Below are 23,724 nucleotides of genomic sequence, written 5' to 3' on the forward strand. Positions count from 1 at the left end.
ATTCACACTGGAATGACTAAGAGCAGAATTTGGCTAGGTATACTGAAAAGTTCCTTACTGTACCATGTGCTCTGGCTGGCAGTTGGAGGGAGGTTTGAAAGCTTGAAGCCTCTGGTAATTGGCTGAGCCTTAATCAGTGGGTGGGGCATTCACTCAGGCCAGGGCTTTAAAAAGCCGTGCACAAGCGACCAGGGAGCTTTGCGAACAGGGGCTGCTAACAGGGAGTTTTTGCAAGGGAGTTTAGAAGGGGAGTGGGAAGGGAGTGGGAGTCCCTCGCCAGCCATAACCCCTTCCATGTGGCCCCCCCCTAAAACCTGTAAACTGAACCACATTCCAAAACTCCATTCTGTAAACCACCCGTCCACTAACTAGGAGACAATGCAGGCAGAAGCCCAGCAGCAGAGTGGGAGCTATCCAGTTTATTGCGCTGAGTGTTGCATGTATGATTACCTGCCCTGTGGGCGGGTGGCGTATGTGTGCAGTCGGTGCAAGGAGCTCCTGGCCCTCAGAGACCATGTACGGACTTTGGAGGCCAGGGTGGCGGAACTGGAGGAGCTAAGAGAGGCAGAGAGGTATGTTGATGAGGCTTTCCGGGACACTGTAGAATTGTCCCACCTCCGCTCAGACAGCTCCTGTGCTGTTGAGGAGGATGAAAGGCCCAGGGAAGCAGAGCAGTCAATGGGAGCAGAGGGAAACCTTCCCGTAGTTGGGACCCTCCTTCCAGATGGTGCTGGGGTTGCCTCTCGCACTGAGGTTGCCTCTCCGGGGGAGAGAACTCCAGTTTCTAGGAAAAGGCAGGTGTTAGTAATGGGAGATTTGATTATTAGAAATGTAGATAGCTGGGTCTGTGATGACCGGGAGAACCGTATGGTGACTTGCCTGCCTGGTGCGAAGGTTGCGGATCTCTCGAGGCATCTAGATAGACTTATGTGCAGTGCTGGGGAGGAGCCGGTGGTCGTGGTACATGTAGGTACCAATGACATGGGGAAGGGTAGGAGAGATGTCTTGGAAGCCAAATTTAGGCTGCTAGGGAAGAGACTGAAATCCAGGACCTCTATGGTGGCATTTTCAGAAATGTTCCCAGTTCCACACGCAGGGCCAGGTAGGCAGGCAGAGCTTCAGAGTCTCAATGCGTGGATGAGATGATGGTGTAGAGAGGAGGGATTCACGTTCATTAGGAATTGGGGAAACTTCTGGGATGGGAGGAGCCTATACAGGAGAGATGGGCTCCACCTAAACCAAAGTGGAACCAGACTGCTGGCACTAAACATTAAAAAGGTTGTAGAGCAGTTTTTAAACTAGGAGATGGGGGAAAGCCGACTGCTGCAGAGGAGCGTGTGAATTGGACATAGACTTCTCTTAGGGGAGAGTCTGATGATAGAGAATCTCCAGGTTATAGTCAGGAGCAGAGGACTGAAAAGTATAATGTAAGGGCCGGATCAGATGATAAACAGTCACATAAAAAAAGAATCTGGCACATCAGAAAAAGGCAGGCTAATAAACAGGGACAAGTTTTTAAAGTGCTTGTACACAAATGCCAGAAGTCTAAATAATAAGATGGGTGAACTAGAGTGCCTTGTGATAAAGGAGGATATAGATATAATAGGCATCACAGAAACCTGGTGGACTGAGAGCAATCAATGGGACACAATCATTCCGGGGTACAAAATATATCGGAAGGACAGAACAGGCCGTGCAGGGGGAGGAGTGGCACTATATGTTAAAGAAAGTGTAGATTCGAATGAAGTAAAAATCTTAAGCGAATCCACATCTTCCATAGAGTCTCTATGGATAGAAATTTCATGCTCTAGTAAAAATATAACATTAGGGATCTATTATCGACCACCTGACCAGGACAGTAATAGTGATGATGAAATGCTAAGGGAAATTAGAGAGGCTATCAAAATTAAGAACACAATAATAGTGGGGGATTTCAATTATCCCCATATTGACTGGGAACATTTCACTTCAGGACGAAATGCAGAGATAAAATGTCTCGATACTTTAAATGACTGCGTCATGGAGCAGCTGGTACGGGAACCCACAAGGGGAGAGGCAACTCTAGATTTAATCCTGAGTGGAGCGCAGGAGCTGGTCCAAGAGGTAACTATAGCAGGACCGCTTGGAAATAGTGACCATAATACAATAGCATTCAACATCCCTGTGGTGGGAAGAACACCTCAACTGCCCAACACTGTGGCATTTAATTTCAAAAGGGGGAACTATACAAAAATGAGGGAGTTAGTTAGACAAAAGTTAAAAGGTACAGTGACTAAAGTGAAATCCCTGCAAGTTGCATGGGCCATTTTTAAAGACACCATAATAGAGGCCCAACTTCAATGTATACCCCAAAGTAAGAAAAACAGTAAAAGAACTAAAAAAGAGCCACCGTGGATTAACAACCATGTAAAAGAAGCAGTGAGAGATAAAAAGACTTCCTTTAAAAAGTGGAAGTCAAATTCTAGTGAGGCAAATAGAAAGGAACACAAACACTGCCAACTTAAGTGCAAGAGTGTAATAAGAAAAGCCAAAGAGGAGTTTGAAGAACGGCTAGCCAAAAACTCCAAAGGTAATAACAAAATGTTTTTTAAGTACATCAGAAGCAGGAAGCCTGCTAAACAACCAGTGGGGCCCCTTGATGATCAAAATACAAAAGCAGCAAAGAATCCTGTGGCATCTTATAGACTAACAGACATTTTGCAGCATGAGCTTTCGTGGGTGAATACCCACTTTTTCGGATGCAAGCCAATGCAAGCCAATACAAAGACGATAAAGTCATTGCGGAGAAACTAAATGGATTCTTTGCTTCAGTCTTCACGGCTGAGGATGTTAAGGAGATTCCCAAACCTGAGCTGGCTTTTGTAGGTGACAAATCTGAGGAACTGTCACAGATTGAAGTGTCACTAGAGGAGGTTTTGGAATTAATTGATAAACTCAACATTAACAAGTCACCGGGACCAGATGGCATTCACCCAGGAGTTCTGAAAGAACTCAAATGTGAAGTTGCGGAACTATTAACTAAGGTTTGTAACCTGTCCTTTAAATCAGCTTCGGTACCCAATGACTGGAAGTTAGCTAATGTAACGCCAATATTTAAAAAGGGCTCTAGGGGTGATCCCGGCAATTACAGACCGGTAAGTCTAACGTCGGTACCGGGCAAATTAGTTGAAACAATAATAAAGAATAAAATTGTCAGACACATAGAAAAACAAACTCTTGAGCAATAGTCAACATGGTTTCTGTAAAGGGAAATCGTGTTTTACTAATCTATTAGAGTTCTTTGAAGGGGTCAACAAACATGTGGACAAGGGGGATCCGGTGGACATAGTGTACTTAGATTTCCAGAAAGCCTTTGACAAGGTTCCTCACCAAAGGCTCTTACGTAAATTAAGCTGTCATGGGATAAAAGGAAAGGTCCTTTCATGGATTGAGAACTGGTTAAAGGACAGGGAACAAAGGGTAGGAATTAATGGTAAATTCTCAGAATGGAGAGGGGTAACTAGTGGTGTTCCCCAAGGGTCAGTCCTCGGACCAATCCTATTCAATTTATTCATAAATGATCTGGAGAAAAGTGTAAACAGTGAGGTGGCAAAGTTTGCAGATGATACTAAATTGCTCAAGATAGTTAAGACCAAAGCAGATTGAAAAGAACTTCAAAAAGATCTCACAAAACTAAGTGATTGGGCAACAAAATGGCAAATGAAATTTAATGTGGATAAATGTAAAGTAATGCACATTGGAAAAAATAACCCCAACTATACATACAACATGATGGGGGCTAATTTAGCTACAACGAGTCAGGAAAAAGATCTTTGAGTCATCGTGGATAGTTCTCTGAAGATGTCCACGCAGTGTGCACAGGCGGTCAAAAAAGCAAACAGGATGTTAGGAATCATTAAAAAGGGGATAGAGAATAAGACTGAGAATATATTATTGCCCTTATATAAATCCATGATACGCCCACACCTCGAATACTGTGTATAGATGTGGTCTCCTGACCTCAAAAAAGATATTCTAGCACTAGAAAAGGTTCAGAAAAGGGCAACTAAAATGATTAGGGGTTTAGAGAGGGTCCCATACGAGGAAAGATTAAAGAGGCTAGGACTCTTCAGCTTGGAAAAGAGAAGACTAAGGGGGGACATGATAGAGGTATATAAAATCATGAGTGATGTTGAGAAAGTGAATAAGGAAAAGTTATTTACTTGTTCCCATAATATAAGAACTAGAGTCCACCAAATGAAATTAATAGGCAGCAGGTTTAAAACAAATCAAAGGAAGTTCTTCTTCACGCAGCGCACAGTCAACTTGTGGAACTCCTTACCTGAGGAGGTTGTGAAGGCTAGGACTATAACAATGTTTAAAAGGTGACTGGATAAATTCGTGGTGGCTAAGTCCATAAATGGCTATTAGCCAGGATGGGTAAGAATGGTGTCCCTAGCCTCTGTTCGTCAGAGGATGGAGATGGATGGCAGGAGAGAGATCACTTGATCATTGCCTGTTAGGTTCACTCCCTCTGGGGCACCTGGCATTGGCCACTGTCGCTAGACAGATACTGGGTTAGATGGACCTTTGGTCTGACCCGGTATGGCCTTTCTTATGTTCTTATGTTCTTAGCAATTTGGAATCTTCCTGACACTGACTCCATAAAGAACCAATTGTCTCCATCATACAGCTATTGAAGAACTTCCATGCAGAGACTTCTTCTATGGCTGCCGCGGAGGAACATCAAAATAGCTCAGAATATAAAAATGGCAAATTATCCAAATATGGTATAGACCAAAATTATTAAATTATAGTGCCCAAAAGAGTTTCTAGGTCAGGAATTAATCCATGTATAACCCTGTGTGTTAAATCACAGTACTCATCCCAGGTGATCTCAATAAGTCTTTGCAAAGAAAAAGGATCTAAAGTGAAATGACTGCCCCATACATTATTGGTGGGAGTTGCCATCGAACTTGTAGGAAAAAAGTGTGTGGTCCCCGTAAGTGCCAGGTAGCTAGAGAGTGACTTGCTGCACAAGGTTCAGACCAGGTCAGCATGGGGAGGCTGACCCATCCTCTCCCCCAGGTGACCAGAAGAGAGGGGAGAGTATTTAGATCTGTGCCAGGGCAGAAAATGCCCTCTTCTACCTGGACCAGATGGATCAGCACTCACCATCCCACCTCTGGAAGTAATGAAATACCAGGTTTTGTCATGATTTGCGGTGGGCATTCCTTTCTCAGGGGATTGGGAAGATTTCCCCCCCCCCCCATCAGATTTGCCAAGGCAAGACAGAGGGTTTTTTCACCTTCCCCACAGTGGGTTGGGGTCTTAGTTGGGGAGGACATGAAACAGGGGTCAAGCTATGATTATGTAATTCACTATGTAAGTATGGGGCAGATGTCCAATGCAGGTTACCCCAGAGGGAAGTGATATGATGATCAGATAAAATGAATTGGTAAAGGATTTAAAGGAGATATTCTTTAAAGGAATGGAAAAAGGGAGAGAGAGAGATTGTGGCTCCCATGACTGGTATGGCAGGGAACTAACCCCCCACCTTCTTTATAACCTCCCTGAACCCTAATTCAAGGGGGTTGCTGGTGAGGACTCAACAGCGGGTTGGCTGGGGATCAGGATGGGTAAAGGGTGTGGGCAGACAAGAGCTTTCCCCTCTCCAAGTATATGTAAATGATTATGGAATTACTTGCACTGTACACTTTTATCTGCCAGTTACTCCCTGACATTCAGAAATAAAGTTGAGACCTAATTAAACAACAACACTCTATTTCCTGTCCTCCTCCTTGCATAGGCGGACAATGCATCTGTTTGCCAAATTCCACCCTCATGCTGGCCAGAAAGGAGGAAAAAAAAGAGACAGCATTCAAGTCCATCTCTTCACAACATCAAAATGCTTTCTCCTTTTAAGTATAGGCTGGATAATACAGTTCCCCTGACACTCCAACTTGCTTTCCAGTCTTGCTGGTTTAGAATTGTGTTTCTGCCTTAAATTCTGTTACAGGTCATCTACATAGTTTTTGCACTTTCAGAAAGGATAAACTCCTTTACATGTAACCTTCTAGTAACTTAGAGATAAATATAACCAGGTAGGATGTTCAGAGTCAACACCACTCAGCTATTTAAAAACAAAATTTGCAATTCCCTGCTTCCTAAAATGCTAACAATATGCAAGACAGAAACTAACTTTTTTTTTTTAAATATAACCATTCTGATATTAGGAACTTGTTCTTAAATCAAGAAGTCAAAAATGTGTCATGGCCTTGATGCAGTTTTCTAATTCAGCTACCCAAATTCCCACTCTCTGAATCTGTGCAGATATAGCTTCCACTTTTATTCTCTGCTCCATTCAGATAATTCTGTATGTCATCCAGTTGATGTGCACCAGTTCCAAATCTTTACTTATAGCATCCTTTAACTCTGAAAAGCCAATTTCCAACCAAAATCTCATCCAATTGGTTCTCTGTGTTGTGGATCTACCAACTTTACCCAAAAGGGCTTTGGCATGAAAATATTTTATCTAGGGCATATTGGCTGTTGATTATTTTTTGTTTATTTTTGTTGGGATTTTTTTTTGGCATCTACAATGAATAAACAAACACTCAAGGACCACAACAAAAAGAATTGCCTTGAAAATGAAGGTTTCTTACTTGTAACAGAGGCTTTTTGAGATTGGCTTGCACATTCCCACTCTTTGGATATATGCCAATCAATGCCATTGAAAAGTTCAGCCTTCTATTAGCAGCGCCTGTAAGAGTGCGCAGGTGCCCCCTCCCTACCTCTCCTCTCAGCGTTTGAGCACATTCTGGGAGAGAACCTATAAAAGGGGATTAGCAGCTGGAAGGAACTGATGCAGCAACCACGTCTGTGCCCTTTGTACAGCCCTTCCCTCGGGTTGGGATCAAACACTGACGTGAGGAGGGAGAGGAATCAAGTGAGCACTCTAACAGGCACTGCTAACAGAAGTCTGCACAATTCAATGGCAGCAGTTGGCAGATATCCCAAAAGTAGGAATTTGCAGAGGACACTTGAAGAAGAATCTAGCTACAACTTCCAGCTGAACAGAACTCCCTTTCAAACACATAGGCACTCAGATACCATGGAGGTATTCAAATTGTATCATCGTGATAAGGCAGTATAAAGTATAACATTTAGGGAAAAAAGAAAAGTTTAGGTAGATTTAAATAGGTATGCAAATACACACATAGAAGAACAAAACAGAGATGAGAACGTAAGTGGTCATCTTTGTGCTCTCCTTTCTATCTACACACATAACATTAGTTTTGTTATTGAAGAACTACTATTTATGTACAACATGAATAAAATGTCATGTATATAATAAGACACTGCCCACAAATGAGCTGCCCTCTAAAAGTGAATCATGTAAATAATGGAAGAAGGTATTTAAGCAGTGCAAAAAATCTAAAACAAACCTCAAATTCTCTTTCAAATTTACCTACTGTTCAAGGTTTGCTGTATTCACAAACTGCACCCTCTGCCTCTGAAATATGGTGAATATGAGTTTGGGTTTTGGTGTGTATTTGTCTGCTCTGCTTGCTTCATAATCCTATCCACCTTTTCCTCTCAGCAGCTGCTTGCTTTTAACGTAATTAAGACTGGACTTCCTTCTTACATTAGCTGTCTTAAGGAGGACCCTGTACTTGGAGAGTCAGTATGATCCTTCATGAGCTAAAATTATGCTAGTCTTGGTTTTGAGTATGGTCCCTAAATATCATGGTGATGGGTTTATTAGAAGTATTATACATTTATATCCTCATGCAGCTCATTCCTCCTAGGATATGGGCTGTTTCCCTTATCTCAATACTTAGAATTCATTGTACGGACAGAGGACATGATGCCTCCCCAGATCCACCTCACTCCCTGCTCACTCTGCCAAAAAACTGTCAAGAAGGAACAGAGAAGAATCTTTGTTCTTCCTGCTTAGCAGCTGCACTGAGCTCAAAGAGACAGTCAGAACTCTTAGTTGGTAAGCTCTAGCAGAAGATTTGCCAAGGTTCCCTAGAATGTGATAGCCTTGGGTTTCCCTAACTACCATGCTAAAGATTGAAGAACTTCTCTCAGCCCTAGCTCAGTAGAGCTAGATAGCAAGGATGTGTGGATTTGTTCCCACTTGTGCTATATGACTGAGTTGTTTAACTTACCCAGAATATTCTTTAGGATGGAAGGAAGTGGCAATCCATACTGAGTGGACTTCAGAAGACCCCATTAGTATACCAGCCACCCAGCAACACCAAGGACCAGAGGGAAGCACTGGAAGGAGTCAGATAGGCCCAGGATAAATGAGCATATGTGTATAGAGGGTAGAGTGTGTGGAAGCTCATATTTCATCCAACCAACAGTAAGGTTAAATGATGGACCAGACTTGTTATGGGAAAAAGAGCACTAGATGAGTAGTCCTTGTGATGGGAAGAAGGAGGAATGATTCAAGGGTAGAATAGTGGGTACCATCTGTATTAGGTTCCCCATGGAGGCTTAATCCTCCAAGCCTTCAGGTACTGGTTAACTCTCAACTATTTTGAAGTAAAATGCATGTTCATATTGTTCTAGTATCATTAATGAATACACTGCAATTAGATAGAAACATGATCTTATCTTATTCTTTGAATCTGCTCCTCCACTTCTGACATACCTCCATATGTCCAGACCCACATCTCTTCTTATCACATTGATACCCCCACACATATGTTCTATAGATACCTTAAATTTAAATGGCAAAAAATGAACTTCTAATCTTTTCTCCTAAACCCTCTCATCTCCTTAATTGCTCCATCATTACCGCCCCAACCAACCAAGCTTGCAGTATTGGAGGGTTTTTTCCTCCTCAGATACAGATTCTCTCCAAATCTGCTCACTTTCTGTCCATACTTCTTAAATAATTCCTCAATACATCCCCATTGGCAAAACTCCTGTTTTCTTTGTTTTCTTTCACCCAAAGTACAGAAACCTCCGTGTTTCCAGCATTTGTGATGCTCACAGCAACTCTTTTCAATATATGCAACATTCTGCAACTAAATAACCTTCTCCCACCGCTCTGACCCTCTCCTCAAATCTCCTTTCTTCGTCCCAATGTTCTCCTTCATTAAGTTAAAACCTGCCATTATCTGTAAGGCTTGCCATACCTCTGGCGCTGGCTATATCTTATCCCTCCCCACTTTGATCTCTGGGCTCTGTTCACTCTTTTGGTCTAGTTATTCCCTATTGTTTCTCCTCACAAGCTCACTGTCACACTGTCCCCACGTCTTCTTCTTGCACCTGAGATGACAACATTCTTCTGGTACACCAAGCATCCTCACCTCCTCCTTTAAATCCCTGTTCAACACCTATTTATTTTCAGATTGCTATCTAGCACTGAAAAACTCCTTTGTGCTCACTTCTCCATCCCTCTCCCTGACCTAGACCTTTATTTTAAAATATCAATGCTAAAAAGACACTATGACTCACATGGTTAGTAGCTTTGACCCTTTCCCTTTCTTTCCACCTTTCTTTGTTTGCTCTCACCACATTTTCTGTTGCTCTAATTTAGCTATTAGGCTCTGCAGGGCAGGGACCATGCCATTTTAAAATCTGTGTCAAACACCATGGGGCTATGGTGATATATCAGTATACCATTACCTCTGTAAGGGAAAAAAACAATATTTGTCTTTATTTTTTCTCTTTTTCTATTAAACTTTGGGATGAAACTGATGCTTATGCCACATGGTTCACCTAGGGTGAACAAGAGGACCACACATTATTGTGGCCAAAAACAGACAGTCACATGTTACTGACAACTGCCCTCTGACCAGACTTGATGGTTGTCTGAGGGATCCACACTTCGCTACTGTACATTGGCTTGGCAAGGTCTGCATCGGATAAGAAGACCACATATACTGATATATCCTCACAACAGCAACACAACAGCAACAGCATTTTCATCTTATACACTACATAACCTCCTCATGCCAAACCAGCTCAAGAACTTTGTTAGTTAAGTTTATTTACACAACTGACTGATATACGTCAATCTCAACCCATATTATTCCAGACTTGGGCATCTGTTCATATTGTTGTGACAGGCATGGGAGTTTAGGCACAAAAGAGGTTAGAAACTCATCTTTACATTTATTTAATATAAATCAAATTACACCTAGACATATCACACAAATTATGGAACGGGCTAATTTCTGAAGTGGAAATATATTTGCTTGTATCAAGTGCCTGGATTTAAATAATCACAGAAGTAATTTATTTTGACTTTTCTACAACATAAAACATACAATAAATAACAACAACAAACCTACTTTTCAGTTGTATTCTGAGGACTCAGTACTTCTAAGGACACAATCAGACATGTACAGAGCTGCTATACAGAGCGCCATGCACAATCAGGGCCTAAGACATTTGAATGCTTCCAGTATTACTGATTAGAGAATGGAGAGCATTTCCTAGCATGAAAAATAAACCATATATAATATTTGCTTATATTTATGTACTGCTAAGCATGTCCACAGTAGCTTATTATTACCTTTGTAGTTCACCTTGAAGCCAATTGAGCCCACACTTTCATCCGTTTGAAGGTGTAACCACATCTGACTGTTCATGCTCACAATTAAATCTGGTACAAAACTTCCTGTTAACCTAGAACAAAAACAAACAAAAATAATATTTAATGAGAAAATCATCTGGATTTATATATGAGTTTGTCACATATATAAAATCCAAGTAAGGAAGCCTTGATTACAGCATTCTGAGAACCACAATATTCAGGTACATAAAAATGACTATGAGAAAATTAATAGTTCTTAACTGTTTTTGGTTTGCAAGAGTAAAAAATAAAATCAGATTAATTTTGTTTCATCTGTGCCATTGACACTTAGATTTGATAGAGGAAAAAGATAGAATCTATTCATTTTTTAAGAAAGAAATCTTTTTTTTAAATCACAGAATGTTACTGCTTTGTAATCATAAAATCATGAAACTGGAAGGGTCCTTGAGAGGTCATCTAGTCCAGTCTCCCGCACTCATGGCAGGACTAAGTATTATCTAGACCAGGGGTCGGCAACCGGTGGCTCCCGGCTCGCCAGGGTAAGCACCCTGGCGGGCCGGCCCGGTTTGTTTATCTGCCGCGTCGGCAAGTTCGGCCGATCGCGGCTCCCACTGGCCGCGGTTCGCGGTCCCAGGCCAATGTGGGAGGCCGGAAGCGGCGCGAGCCGAGGGATGTTCTGGCCGCGGCTTTCTGCCTCCCGCATTGGCCTGGGACCGCGAACCACGGCCAGTGGGAGCCGCGATTGGCCGAACTTGCCGACGCGGCAGATAAACAAACCGGGCCGGCCCGCCAGGGTGCTTACCCTGGCGAGCCACGAGCCACCGGTTGCCGACCCCTGATCTAGACCATTCCTGACAAGTGATTGTCTAGCCTGCTCTTAAAAATCTCTAATGATGGTGTGACATTGAACTTCATATGTTTTATGGAAATATGCTTATCAGTGTGAATATGATGTAACTGGAATATGCTTTATTCAAAAGGTCTCATAACAAAGGTTAGAACCTACTGAATATATGCCTCCTATTTGTATGTTTGCATCATTCTTGTTTCTGAAGCTACAAATATGAAATATAACTTTGAGGATATATTGTAATTATGCAAATCGTGGGCCATTAATGGTGGTTTAGAATCTTGATGGCACCCATTGACTAGGACAATTGGTTGTAAATGGTTTATTTATCTGCAAACCGTCCTGTGTATGTGTGGGCCCACCCAGGAAGAATGGAGACAAGGGGTCTTACAGTGACATGTGACCATGTCACATGAGACTGGAATCCATCTTAATCCTTGTACTTTTCCATTGATGAGGTGGGGGTGGGGACAAGCACAGACAAAAGATTCCCATCTTGTGCCAAAGCTATAAAAGGGGATTGAGTGGGTCAAATGGGGTTGCCAGTCATGAGAAAATCCCTGCTTACTACCTGAGATTTTTGCTGAATCTAACAAAGGCTGTACCATGGAAAATATTGGGTCCAGACTAGGAAGGAGTCTAATCTGTGAAAGAAGCTTATTAGAACATCTTTGAGGGTAAGATATTACCTGTAATCAGTTTCTTAATGTATTAGGCTTAGACTTGCTTGTTTTGTTTTATTTTGCTTTGTGATTTACTTTGTTCTGGTTGTTATTACTTAAACCCAGTTAATCCTACTTTTTATGCTTAATAAAATCACTTTTGTTTATTAATAAACCCAGAGTAAGTGATTAATACCTGGGGGAGCCAACAGCTGTACATATCTCTCTATTAGTGATATAGAGGACAAACAATTTACGAATTTACGCTGTATAAGCTTTATACAGAGTAAAATGGATTTATTTGGGGTTTGGATCCCATTGGGGGTTGGGTGTCTGGTTGATGGAGACAGGTAACCTGCTGAGCTGTTTTTAGTTAAAGTCTGCAGCTTTGGGAGCATGGCCCAAACTCTGGGTCTGTACAGCAGCAGGCTAGCATGTCTGGCTCAACAAGAGAGGGTTCTGGAATCCCAAGCTGGCGGGGAAAATGGGCTCAGAGGTAATTTCAGCACATCAGGTGACAGTCCCAAGGGGATCTCTGTGATCAAACCCATCACAGATGGAGATTCCACAACCTCCTTAGGCAATTTCTTCCAGTGCTTAACCACCCTGACAGTTATGATTTTTTTCCTAATGTCCAACCTAAATCTCCCTTGCTGCAATTTAAGCCCATTGCTTCTTGTCCTATCCTTAGAGGTTAAGAAAAAAAAATCTTCCTCTTCCTTGTAACAACCTTTTACATACTTGAAAACAGTTATCATGTCCTCTCTCAGTCTTCTCTTTTCCAGATTAAACAAACTCAATTTTTTCAATATTCCCTCATAGGTCATGGCTTCTAGACCTTTAATCATTTTTGTTGCTCTTCTCTGGGCTTTCTCCAATTTGTTCACATCCTTCCTGAAATGTTGCGCCCAGAACTGGACACAATACTCCAGTTGAGTCCTAATCAGTGCAGAGTAGATTGGAAGAATTATTTCTCGTGTCTTGCTTACAATCCAGAAGGATGTTTTCTTTTTTAGCTACAGCATTACACTGTTGACTCATATTTAGCTTGGGGTCCACTATGACCCCCAGATCCCTTTCTGCAGTACTCTTTCCTAGGCAGTCATTTCCCATTTTGTATATGTGAAACTGATTGTTCCTTCTTAAATGGAGCATATTGCGTTTGTCCTTATTGAATTTCATTGTATTTACTGCAGACCATTTCTCCAGTTTGTCCAGATCATTTTGAATTTTAATCTTATCCTCCAAAGCACTTGCAACCCCTTCCAGCTTGGTATCATCCGCAAACATTATAACTGTACTCTCTATGCAATTATCTAAATCATTGCTTAGTCATTGATATTGAACAGAACCGGACCCAGAACTGATCCCTGCAGGACCCCAGTCGTTATGCCCTTCCAGCATGTTTGTGAGCCACTGATAACTACCCTCTGGGAGTGGTTTTCCAACCTGTTTTGCACCTACCTTATAGTAGCTCCATCTAGGTTGTATTTCTCTAGTTTGTTTATGAGAAGGTCATGTGAGACAGTATCAAAAGCCTTACTAAAGTCAAGCTATACTACATCTACTTCTTCCATCTAGAAGGCTTGTTATCCTGTCAAAGAAAGTTATCAGGTTGGTTTGACATGACTGTTTTTGGACAAATCCTTTCTGACTGTTACTTATCACCTTATTATCTTCTAGTTGTTTGCAAATTGATTGCTTAATTATGTGCTCCATTATCTTTCTGGGTACAGATGTTAAACTGACTGGTCTGTAATTACCCCGGTTGTCCTTATTTCCCCTTTTAATAGATTGTCACTATATTTTCCCTTTTCCAGTCTTCCATAACTTTTCAAAGATAATTGCTAATGACTCAGATATCTCCTTGAGTATTCTAGGATGCATTTCATCAGGCCCTGGTGACTTGAAGACATCTAATTTGTCCAAGTAATTTTTAACTTGTTCTTTCCCTATTTTAGCCTCTTCTGATCCTCCCTCATTTTCACTGGCATTCACTATGTTAGACATCCAATCACCACCACCTTCTTGGTGAAAACAAAAACAAATAACTCATTAAGCACCTCTGCCATTTGTACATTTCTTTTATTTTCCCCCGGCCTCATTAAGTAATGAGCCTACCCTGTCTTGGTCTTCCTCTTGCTTCTAATGTATTTGTAGAAAGTTTTCTTGTTACCCTTTGTCATAAACAGACAGACAATTAAGGGTTAATTCCTCTTTTACCTGTAAAGGGTTATGAAGTTCACATAGCCTAGCTGACACCTGACCAGAAGAACCAATGGGGGGACAAAATGTTTTCAAAGAGGGAGGAGGGAAATCAGTCTTTTGTTTGTTCAGAAAAGTTTTTGTACTGGAGTGAAGGACCCAGGAATCAGCCAACTAACATTTCTTAAAAGTAGTGTGTGTTTAGAGAAGGAATGTATTAGATTATGTTTGTTTATTTTCTTTTGTGATTTCATTTTGCATAGAGGGAGAATCGAATTGGGTTTCTTTGTGTAACTAAGGTTTTTGCCCAGAGGGACATCCTCTGTGTTTTGAATCTGTTGTCTCTGAGAGTAGCTTGCATGCTAATTTCACAGAGGTATTCCTTTCATCCTTTTTCTTTAATTAAAAGTCATCTTTTAAGAACCTGATTGATTTTTCCTTGTTTTAAGTTCCAAGGGTTTTTTGGTTCTGAGCTCACCAGGAATTGGTGGGAGGTGAATCAGTCTCAATCCTGCCAGGAAAAGGGGGATAAAGACTGGGGAAATATTTCGGGGGAAGACAGAGTTTCCAAATGACTCTCCCATAAACGTTTGTTTAAACTATTTGGTGGTGGCAGCTACTAGATCTAAGCTGGTAAATAAGCTTAGGGTTCTCTCATGCAGGTCCCCACATCTGTACCCCAAAGTTTAGAATGGGGGTGACACCTTGACACCCTTTATATCTCTAGCTAGTTTGATCTCATTTTGTGCCTTGGCCTTTCTAATTTTGTCCCTACATACTTGTGTTATTTGTTTATATTCATCCTTTGTAATTTGTCCTAGTTTCCACTTTTTGTAGGACTCTTGATTTTTAGATAATTGAACATCTTCTTGTTAAGCCAGTGTGGTCTTTTGCCATACTTCCTATCTTTCCTATACAGTGGGATAGTTTGCTCTTGTGCCCTAAATAATGTCTCTTTGAAAAACTGCCAACTGTCTTCTATTGTTTTTCCCCTTTAGACTTGCTTTCCATGGGAACTTACTAACCAACTCCCTGAGTTTCCTAAAGTCTGCCTTCTTGAAATCCATTGTCTTTATTTTGCTGTTCTCCCTCCTACCATTCCTTAGAATCATGAACTCTATCATTTCATAATAACTTTCACACAAGCTACCTTCCACTTTCAAAATCTCAACCAGCTCTTCCCTATTTGTCAAAATCAAATCTAGAACAGCCTTCTCCCCTTATAGCTTTCTCCAACTTCTAAACTAAAAAAAAATATGTCTCCAATACATTTTAAGAACTTATGGGATAACAGAGCAGGGCACACATTATTTTCCCAACAGATGTCTGGGTAGTTGAAGTCCCCCATCACCACCAAGTACTGTGCTTTGCGTGATTTTGTTAGTTTAAAAAAATCCTCATCTACCTCTTCTTCCTGGTTTGGTGGTGTGTAGTAGATCCTACCATAACATCACCCTTGTTTTTTACCTCTTATCCTTACCCAGAAACTTTCAAGAAGTCTGTCTCCTATTTCCATCTCAACCTCAGTCTAAGGGTATACATTTTTAATATATAAGGCAACACCTCCTCCCTTTTTTCCTGTCTATTCTTCCTGAGCAAGCTGTACCCTTCTACACCAATGTTCAGGTCATGCTTATTATCACACCAGGATAATAATCTTGTCCTCATCATAACTTATTGTGGCAGTGATAAAATAGGAAAAGAAAAAAATTTACTGAAACATAGAAAAAAGATTAAGGGCCTAACTGCAGAACCTTACTCATGTTAGTGAGAAATTACTCCTGTAAGTGGTTCCCTATCCCTCGCTTCCAGTGTACTGCTTCAACCACTAGACCATACAATCTCTCCGGAGTAGGAACAAAACCTGAAGTAACCCTCTCTTTTAAAAAGGGAAACATTTTATTTAGCTCATTTTAAGTTAAATTGTTTCATATCATTCTCAATAATAGACAAGAAAAAATAATTTATGTTTGAACTCACTAGAGTATATCTTTCATAAAATACATTCAATATTGATTTAAACATTGCCAGCGGTAGAGAATTGACCACAACCCTTATTAATTTGCTCCAATGGTTAACTAGTCATTGGGTGAAAGAAAAAGAAAAATGAGTGATTCCATATCTCAATGGTTAGGTTATTTACCTGGGAGTGGGAGGATTTGTGTTCAAATCCCTACTCCAAATTAGGTAGAGGAGGATTTGCACCCGCGTCTCCCACATCCTGGGTAAGAACTCTAACCACTGAGCCAGAAGTTATAAGGGCACTGGCAGCAGCAGAGTTTTGTGCAGGACCTCATATGTTCGGCAACCTCTGAGACTGCCTACCAGATTGAGCCCCACAGGCAAGGCCGTGAGGGGGGAATGCCTCATTTGATGATCCTGCATGGACTTAGACGTGAGCTAGGCACCGAGGCATTAGGCTAGGCAGTTGTCCAGTGGCAGAGTTTTAGGTGTGGGGGGGACTTTAGTGGCAGAAACTTGGATGCCTAGGGACTTTAGGTGCCTACAGGATTAGGAAAACAGGTAAGTAGAGGTTTTGAAGATCTACATTTTGGATTTAGGCACCTAAAGTGGCAGTTAGGTACCTAAATCCCTGTGTGGCTATAGCCCTAATGAAAACTGTATTTGGCAGAATAATAGACACCACTTCGTTTTATAATGTGTCTTTTTTTTAAAAAACAGAATGTGTACTGAACAACTCTTTTTTTCTAAGTTGGCAGGGGTCCGTCTATGAGAACAGATGGGTTGCAACTAACTTAGCTCAGTTTCCTTTCTTGAAAATGAAGCCAAGATCATTAGAAAGAGATCAAGTAATGTCTAGGAATTGTTTATCTCCTAAAAAGGGCATTCAGAAATTATTTTCCAATTCAAGTCAATCGTTGAAGCTGTGCTGGAGCTTCAAAATGGATTATTTAAAATACATACTGTAGCTAATTTTAGAACTCTTCCCTTATCATCTTAGCCTGCTTCTGTTCAAATACTCTTTTTGTGAGAAATTCACGTCAGTTTCCCACATCTGTGTTGACAGATGGAGCTACTATACAGACTATTGCCAGCACTGAACAACTAACTGTGTGGCAGAAATTAATGTATTAAATGCTTATTCCTTCTACAAAAAGAATACATCTTGCCATGACTGGCAATTTCATAAACTGCCAAGTTAATAACAGGTTAATAGTCTCTCCACTAGAACAAGCATTGGTGGACTGGCCACCTCTAGATTATGGTAATTGTCTCTGGTAGCTGGCTGATTCTAGATTTTGGCAACAGCCACTGAGAATTTCCAGACCTACATTTCATTTTAGTCTCAATGGAAAACATTTTTTAATATAGGGCCATGGAAATTAGTACAATTTCTGTTTAATACATTCATTTTTTCCACATTGTTGGAAATCGCCATTGTGCACAAAATACCTTAGCACTTTCATGGGGGAAAATGACCCTAAACTTTCACAAGGTTTACCCCACTTCTGTGAAATTAAAACACTGACGATTCATTTTGTTCACCCCTAGCACTTTCCTGAATGGCACTTTGCAAATTAGGAGCTAGATCCTCATCTGTGGTAATTATAGCCGCCAGGACTTCAATTAAACTACACGAATTTACTCAAGTTGATGATCTGGACCCCAGGTGCTTTGGGTAATAAGTGTCTAGCAGTGCTTGGTATAATTAGTGGGTTCAGACACTGATAATCTTCCTAATTAGCCTTAGTAAAGTGGCAGGTAAACACGTCTAACAAGGATTTGATGGCAATGTTCGTGGGTAGGACCATGCATTCTCACCGTATTATATGAAAATCTGCTGGAAGAAAAACGATTACATTGGGTGGGTGAGAGAGAGAGAGAGAGAGAGAGAGAAAGAGAGAGAGAATGACCCAGGCTCCAGTCCCTCTGCTCCAATCACTCTTTCATTATTTATCTATAGCAGAAAAGCTTCAACAGGAGAGACTGAGGGAGCCCCACATTGGAATAACCCCTGCTCTGTCATTACTCTCCTGAGAGGTTGAGACACTTGTTCACATTTTTTCCTCACACTCTAGCAGAGATGTGGAAATTAAACCTGGGTCTCTCCCATTCCAAGTGAGTGTGGTTAAAAATTATAAGGTGGGTACCATCACCTTCTCATCCTTCTGGATTTTGAATGAGCCTCTAAGCATACCTGTGGGATGGACCCCTGCACATGACTTAGGTGGCCAAATGCCTGTCTTCCCCTGTTTCACGAATCACTTGGGGCTTAGGTGGGAGATGTGTGTCTGGATGCCAAAAGGGAGGCAGCAGTGCACATGCCCAGAGGCAGAAACTTAGGTGCCTAGGGAATTTTTACCCTGGAAAAACAGTGCTGAGTTTAGATGTCTACAAGGATCAGCAAGAGTGTAGTGAATCACAGTGGAGTCAAAACAGGGACACAGCCGCCTAAGTTCTTTTGTGGATTCCACCCCAGCTTCTAAAGTTGCACAGTAGTCTATTTTTTCTATGTGGCCCAGACAGAAAGATTTACAATTTTCTAACATTCCTTAATTATCTACTGCCTTGACTTACATTGTTAATTCTTCTTGAGAGGTTTTATACCTAGTGACTGCCACAAGCTTTATTACAAAACAATTGATACTCAGACATTGGGGAACAGAAACAATATCTGTGTGTCAGATGTGACCAGTCACAACAAACTAACATCTCAAAATTCAAGTATGGATTTAAAAAAAAAATAGAACCTTCAAAATAATTTGAGGAAATCATGTTCTGGTCATCAGCATCCTCTGAAGTGAAAATATTTGTTGCAATTTATTTTCTCAGCTCACTACTCACCCCAACTTCGCTGTTACACTTTATGTTAATCCTTACTTAATAGAATATCATGACAATTTGAGTAAAGCATTGATGAGAAGATGATACAGAGTTCATTCATATTCTTGACAGCTTCAGTACTGTAATTTTATCATTCTTCAAATATGCCTCACCATCAAATACATTCTTGTAAAATATTAACACCTTTAATGAAACCAAACCAGTACAGAATGGTTCACTACATTTGTCAAAATGTAAAATATTGCTGCACTGTATCTGAATGTGTTACTGTAGGTCTGTCGCATCTTACGCACATTTAACATGCGTGATTTCAGCTTTATGCGGTCAGCAAAAAACAAAAAAATAAACGAGAAAAACAATTTTAATACTGTACCTGTAGTGCAGGCGATTTCGCCCACCATTCAACTCAATGTAATTTTGACTTACGCGGTTTTCGCTTTACAAGCTAACTGCGGAACCTAACCCTCGCATAAGATGAGACTCGCCTGTAATTTAAGTGCCAAAGATAATAATACCAGCAATTCATTTAAGTGGTATTAGAACCTGAAGAATTAGTGCTTAATAAATGCTCTCCCCTCAATGAGGCAATGTAGTCCAGGGAAGTAGAAGCATGTGAGTTCTAATTCTGTCTCTACAAGTGACTGCTGTGTGCTCTTGGGAATGTCATTTAACATCTGTGTCTCACTTTCCCTGTATATAAAATGGGGATAATCATCTTACTTTCTAACTTCTCAATATAATGTGAATAATGATGTATATCGTCCTTTGAAGATATATATCGCTATACAAATGTGATTGCATCTGAAATATTGAGGACTTCTCTACATGTAACACTGACAGATCCCGGTTGTTAGCAGGCGGGATTGAACCTGGCACCTCTGGAGCTTAGTGCATAAGCCTCTACTGCATGAGCTAAAAGTCAACTGACTAACTATAGAGCAATCTCTTTCTCTGTCTCCAGATGGGACAGAACACCACACCCAGAAGGTGTGAGAGTTACATACTTCCCCTAGCTGAGGAAGCACATCCCGAGCTTCGGAGACTTCCCAGTTGAAATCCTAGATGAACCCCCATTTGTAACGCTGACAGAACCTGGTCGTCGGCGGGCAGCATTGAACTGGGAACCTCTTGAGCTTAGGGCATGAGCCTCTACAGTATGAGCTAAAAGCCAACTGCCTGTTACCTAAGGCTGTAGAGCATACATCCATTCTCTCTCTTTCTCCCTCCCTCGCACTAGATGGGACAGAACACCACACCCAGGAGGTGTGTGGGTTACATACACCCAGTTTTTGTGCTGATTTAAGTCTACAGGGTAAGTTACTGTGCATCAAGCCAGGTTGTGAATCTACAGTGCACCATCTTGCCACACAGTAATATCCCAGATATTGACAGAAAGGTAGGAGTACAGAAAAGAGCCACAAAGAATAGTTAGGGTTTATCTTATGATGAAAAGGGTAATATTGCTAAGGGAGAGTCATGATGAAAGTCTATAGACACTTGAAGGGTATAAATGCCAAAGAGATATACAGCCTGGAACCTTGCTCTAATTAAGAGTAATTAGATGAACTCAAGAAAGGGAAAAATAAGGTGAAATCAAAAAGATCCTCCTGACATTGTGCACTATGATCTAGTAAGCTTTGCTATAGACTCCTAAAGGATGTGATAGAAGCCTTATTGCTCAGGACATTTAAAAACACTTTAAACAAATGACTAGAAAATGTACTGTAGGGAATAAACTTGCATTGGCAGGGGGTGGACTAGATGTTCCTATAAGGTCTTTTCCATTTTTAACTGATGATTTATTTTGTTTGAACGATTATGTCTATTTTTGTCCAGGATCGAACTTTTATGTTTGATTCATTTTATACAGATACATCATACCCACTTGAGAAGCTACCGCTTTTTTTCCCCCAGCACTTTCATTATATGAACTCCTATATTCAGAGTTTAAAACTCAGTTTTGAAAAATAATCAGAATAAAAGTCGGCAGATAAGTGTTCAGAAGTGATTATTAAAAAGATATTTGTTAATAAAATTATTAACCCTTCTCCCCATTTGCACATTATTTACACAGCTATTTGCAAAATGTTTTGATTTTTTCACAATTTTTTTTCCACAACAATTTTGTGAAATGTTTCAATGTTGTGCATTTGTATTATTCACAGAAAAAAAAGTACTGGCCAAAAAGTGTCACTTATTATCTACTCATATGATCTTCTCTAAGGCCTGGTCTACACTGGGGTTGGAGGGCTGGGGTTGATGTAAGATACTCAACTTCAGCTACGGGAATAGCGTAGCTGAAGTCGACGTATCTTATTTCAACTTACCTCCCGTCCTCATGGCGCGGGATCGACGGCCGTGGCTCCCCTGTCGACTCCACTTCTGCCACTCGCCCTGGTGGAGTTCCGGAGTTGACGGGAGTGCATTTGGGGATCGATATATCGCGTCTAGACAAGACGCGATATATTGATCCCCGATAGGTCGATCGCTACCCGCCGGTCTGTACATACCCTAAGCAACATTATCGTTATTTTTAAAGAAAAATGAAGCAAATATGGAATACTAAATTCAATGCATACAAATGGACTTCATGAAAACAAATCACACACAATTTTTACCTACTTCTGCTCCAGATTATTTCAATTGAAAAAGATTACAGAAAAAAACAGTACAACACAAATTAACAAAAGACAACTAATGCCAAGTTACACTGTTCTGCCCTTTTCAAAATATATGGAAATTAAGGTCAGAATTATTGTTTTATATATGATGTCTTTTAAAACATTATTAATTAAATATAATTTTATGAATTTGGCTTCTTGAGACTGAGCACCGCAAGAGAGCCAAACACCATCAGCAGGTTAAATAAATGACAAATCTGAATCCAGGTCCTAACAACCTGATTATTATAAAATAGATTTAAGTGCATAGATACTGTGGTGATGGGTGGCAATCTAAAACCCAAAGATAGACACTCAGTAAGTTACCTGCATTAGGTACCCAGGACTGCTGAAATCATAATATTAGATAGTTTAGGTAACCGCAATATTTAACAGGAAATTACAGAGACGATCTAGCCTGTGTTCAGGGCTTACCTGTCATAGTCAGTGAGCTATAAAGGTTCCTATGGTTCATTTGCTGTCAAGATGGGCTTTTCAAAGGACATTATTAAAAAAGACATTTACTTAAGCAGTACATTTCTCTGTCTATTCCCTTTCCTCTATAACACATTCTTAATCTGACCACCCAGCCCTTGCAGAGGAACATAGTAACCCTGGGAAAACTGCATTTATAGGTTTACTTTTAGCAAAACAGAATCAGTCTGCCTGAAGAACTGGGGCTACATTTTTCTGTTTTAGCTCTCATGCCCATCTTCTTTTGAAACTAAAATTGTAAATATGAACTAAAATACCTTATCCTATATGTCCATCTTGAATAATTTGATGAGCTCCACAAGATTATTTTTCTGTTGACCTTATTCATCTCTCAGGTCAGGGCCGGCTCCAGGCACCAGTTTAGCAAGCAGGTGCTTGGGGTGGCCACTCAGGAGAGGGGCGGCAGGTCCAGCTATTCGGCGGCAATTCGGCGGAGGGTCCCTCACTCCTGGTCGGAGCGAAGGACCTCCTGCTGAAATACCGCAGATTGCGATCGTGGCTTTTTTTTTTTTTTTGGCTGCGTGGGGCGGCAAAACCCCTGGAGCTGGCCCTGTCTCAGGTTACACTAGAAAATAATTTTGTCCAATCTATGCATCATTCAATACCAACAGAAAATCCTATATTAAAGTAATTCTGCAAAGCATATCAAATCAGAGACTTACACTTGCAACACAGTTTTAGGATCACCGACTTCCCCTCCATCACCAATTGTCAGTGTGTCGTAGCCAATCTCCAGATCAAATTCTTCAAAATTTATCTGAATAACCTAGTAGAAAAAAAAATATGCTCTTAAAAAGTAAGAAATTTCATTATTAGTGAACACAGATGACTTTCAAACAGGAAAAATAAACCAAAACCCAAAATAAGTAATAGCTACACATATTAGTGACATTTTATTTGATACCACCCTGTTGTTATTAACATGAAAAATTGGTTAATGCAATATTCCATTAAAATAAAATTCTGTTTATGTGGCACCAGTTTTCTGGCATGTTAGAAGTACCTACATTTCAATTATGTGGTTATTGTACTTTTTATATTGTACTGTACAATTGTATCACATTTCCAATGTGGTACCCTCACAGGGCAACATAATTACTTACTGAGGGTGAAATTCACACCTGCCTATATTAAATTTAAAAATTTTGCTTTGTCCAGGAAATTCTGAAGAGCTGAGGACATAATTAACACACCCCATGCCTACAACCAAGTTTTGGTGGTACAAAGAAGCCTCTGAAGACATTATTCCAGCATATACGTTAAACCTGTTACATATTTTTATGAACTCATAAAAAACATGACTGCCAAAGGTGAAAATTTTGTTATGCCTCTGTACTCTAAACTGCAGTATGACAGATATTTAATTATGTGCAGCATGCATGTTATATATTATGGAGAACAACTGTCAGCTCCATATTTAATGATGAGACGAGTTTCACACTTAAAGCAGGAATTTAACCACTTTGTTATGTATTAAAAATGCAGCTTACCTTCCCCATCAATTGC

General features: G+C 40.6%; 1 protein-coding gene across 2 annotated transcripts in view; it reads right to left on the minus strand.

Moving 5' to 3' along the window:
• The window catches only part of CSMD3 (CUB and Sushi multiple domains 3), a 1,158,685-nt gene that overhangs the window by 578,986 nt on the left and 555,975 nt on the right, over positions 1 to 23,724 (minus strand). For both annotated transcript variants that reach the window (XM_039525141.1, XM_039525140.1), the window contains 2 exons: positions 22,881 to 22,984; positions 10,520 to 10,632 (listed from right to left, as the gene is read on the minus strand). In XM_039525141.1, coding sequence (XP_039381075.1) covers positions 10,520 to 10,632; positions 22,881 to 22,984 — 217 coding nt within the window. The remainder of the gene's footprint in view (positions 1 to 10,519; positions 10,633 to 22,880; positions 22,985 to 23,724) is intronic.

The sequence above is a fragment of the Mauremys reevesii genome, linkage group 2 (assembly GCF_016161935.1).
Source record: "Mauremys reevesii isolate NIE-2019 linkage group 2, ASM1616193v1, whole genome shotgun sequence".
NCBI classification, from domain to species: Eukaryota; Metazoa; Chordata; order Testudines; family Geoemydidae; genus Mauremys; species Mauremys reevesii.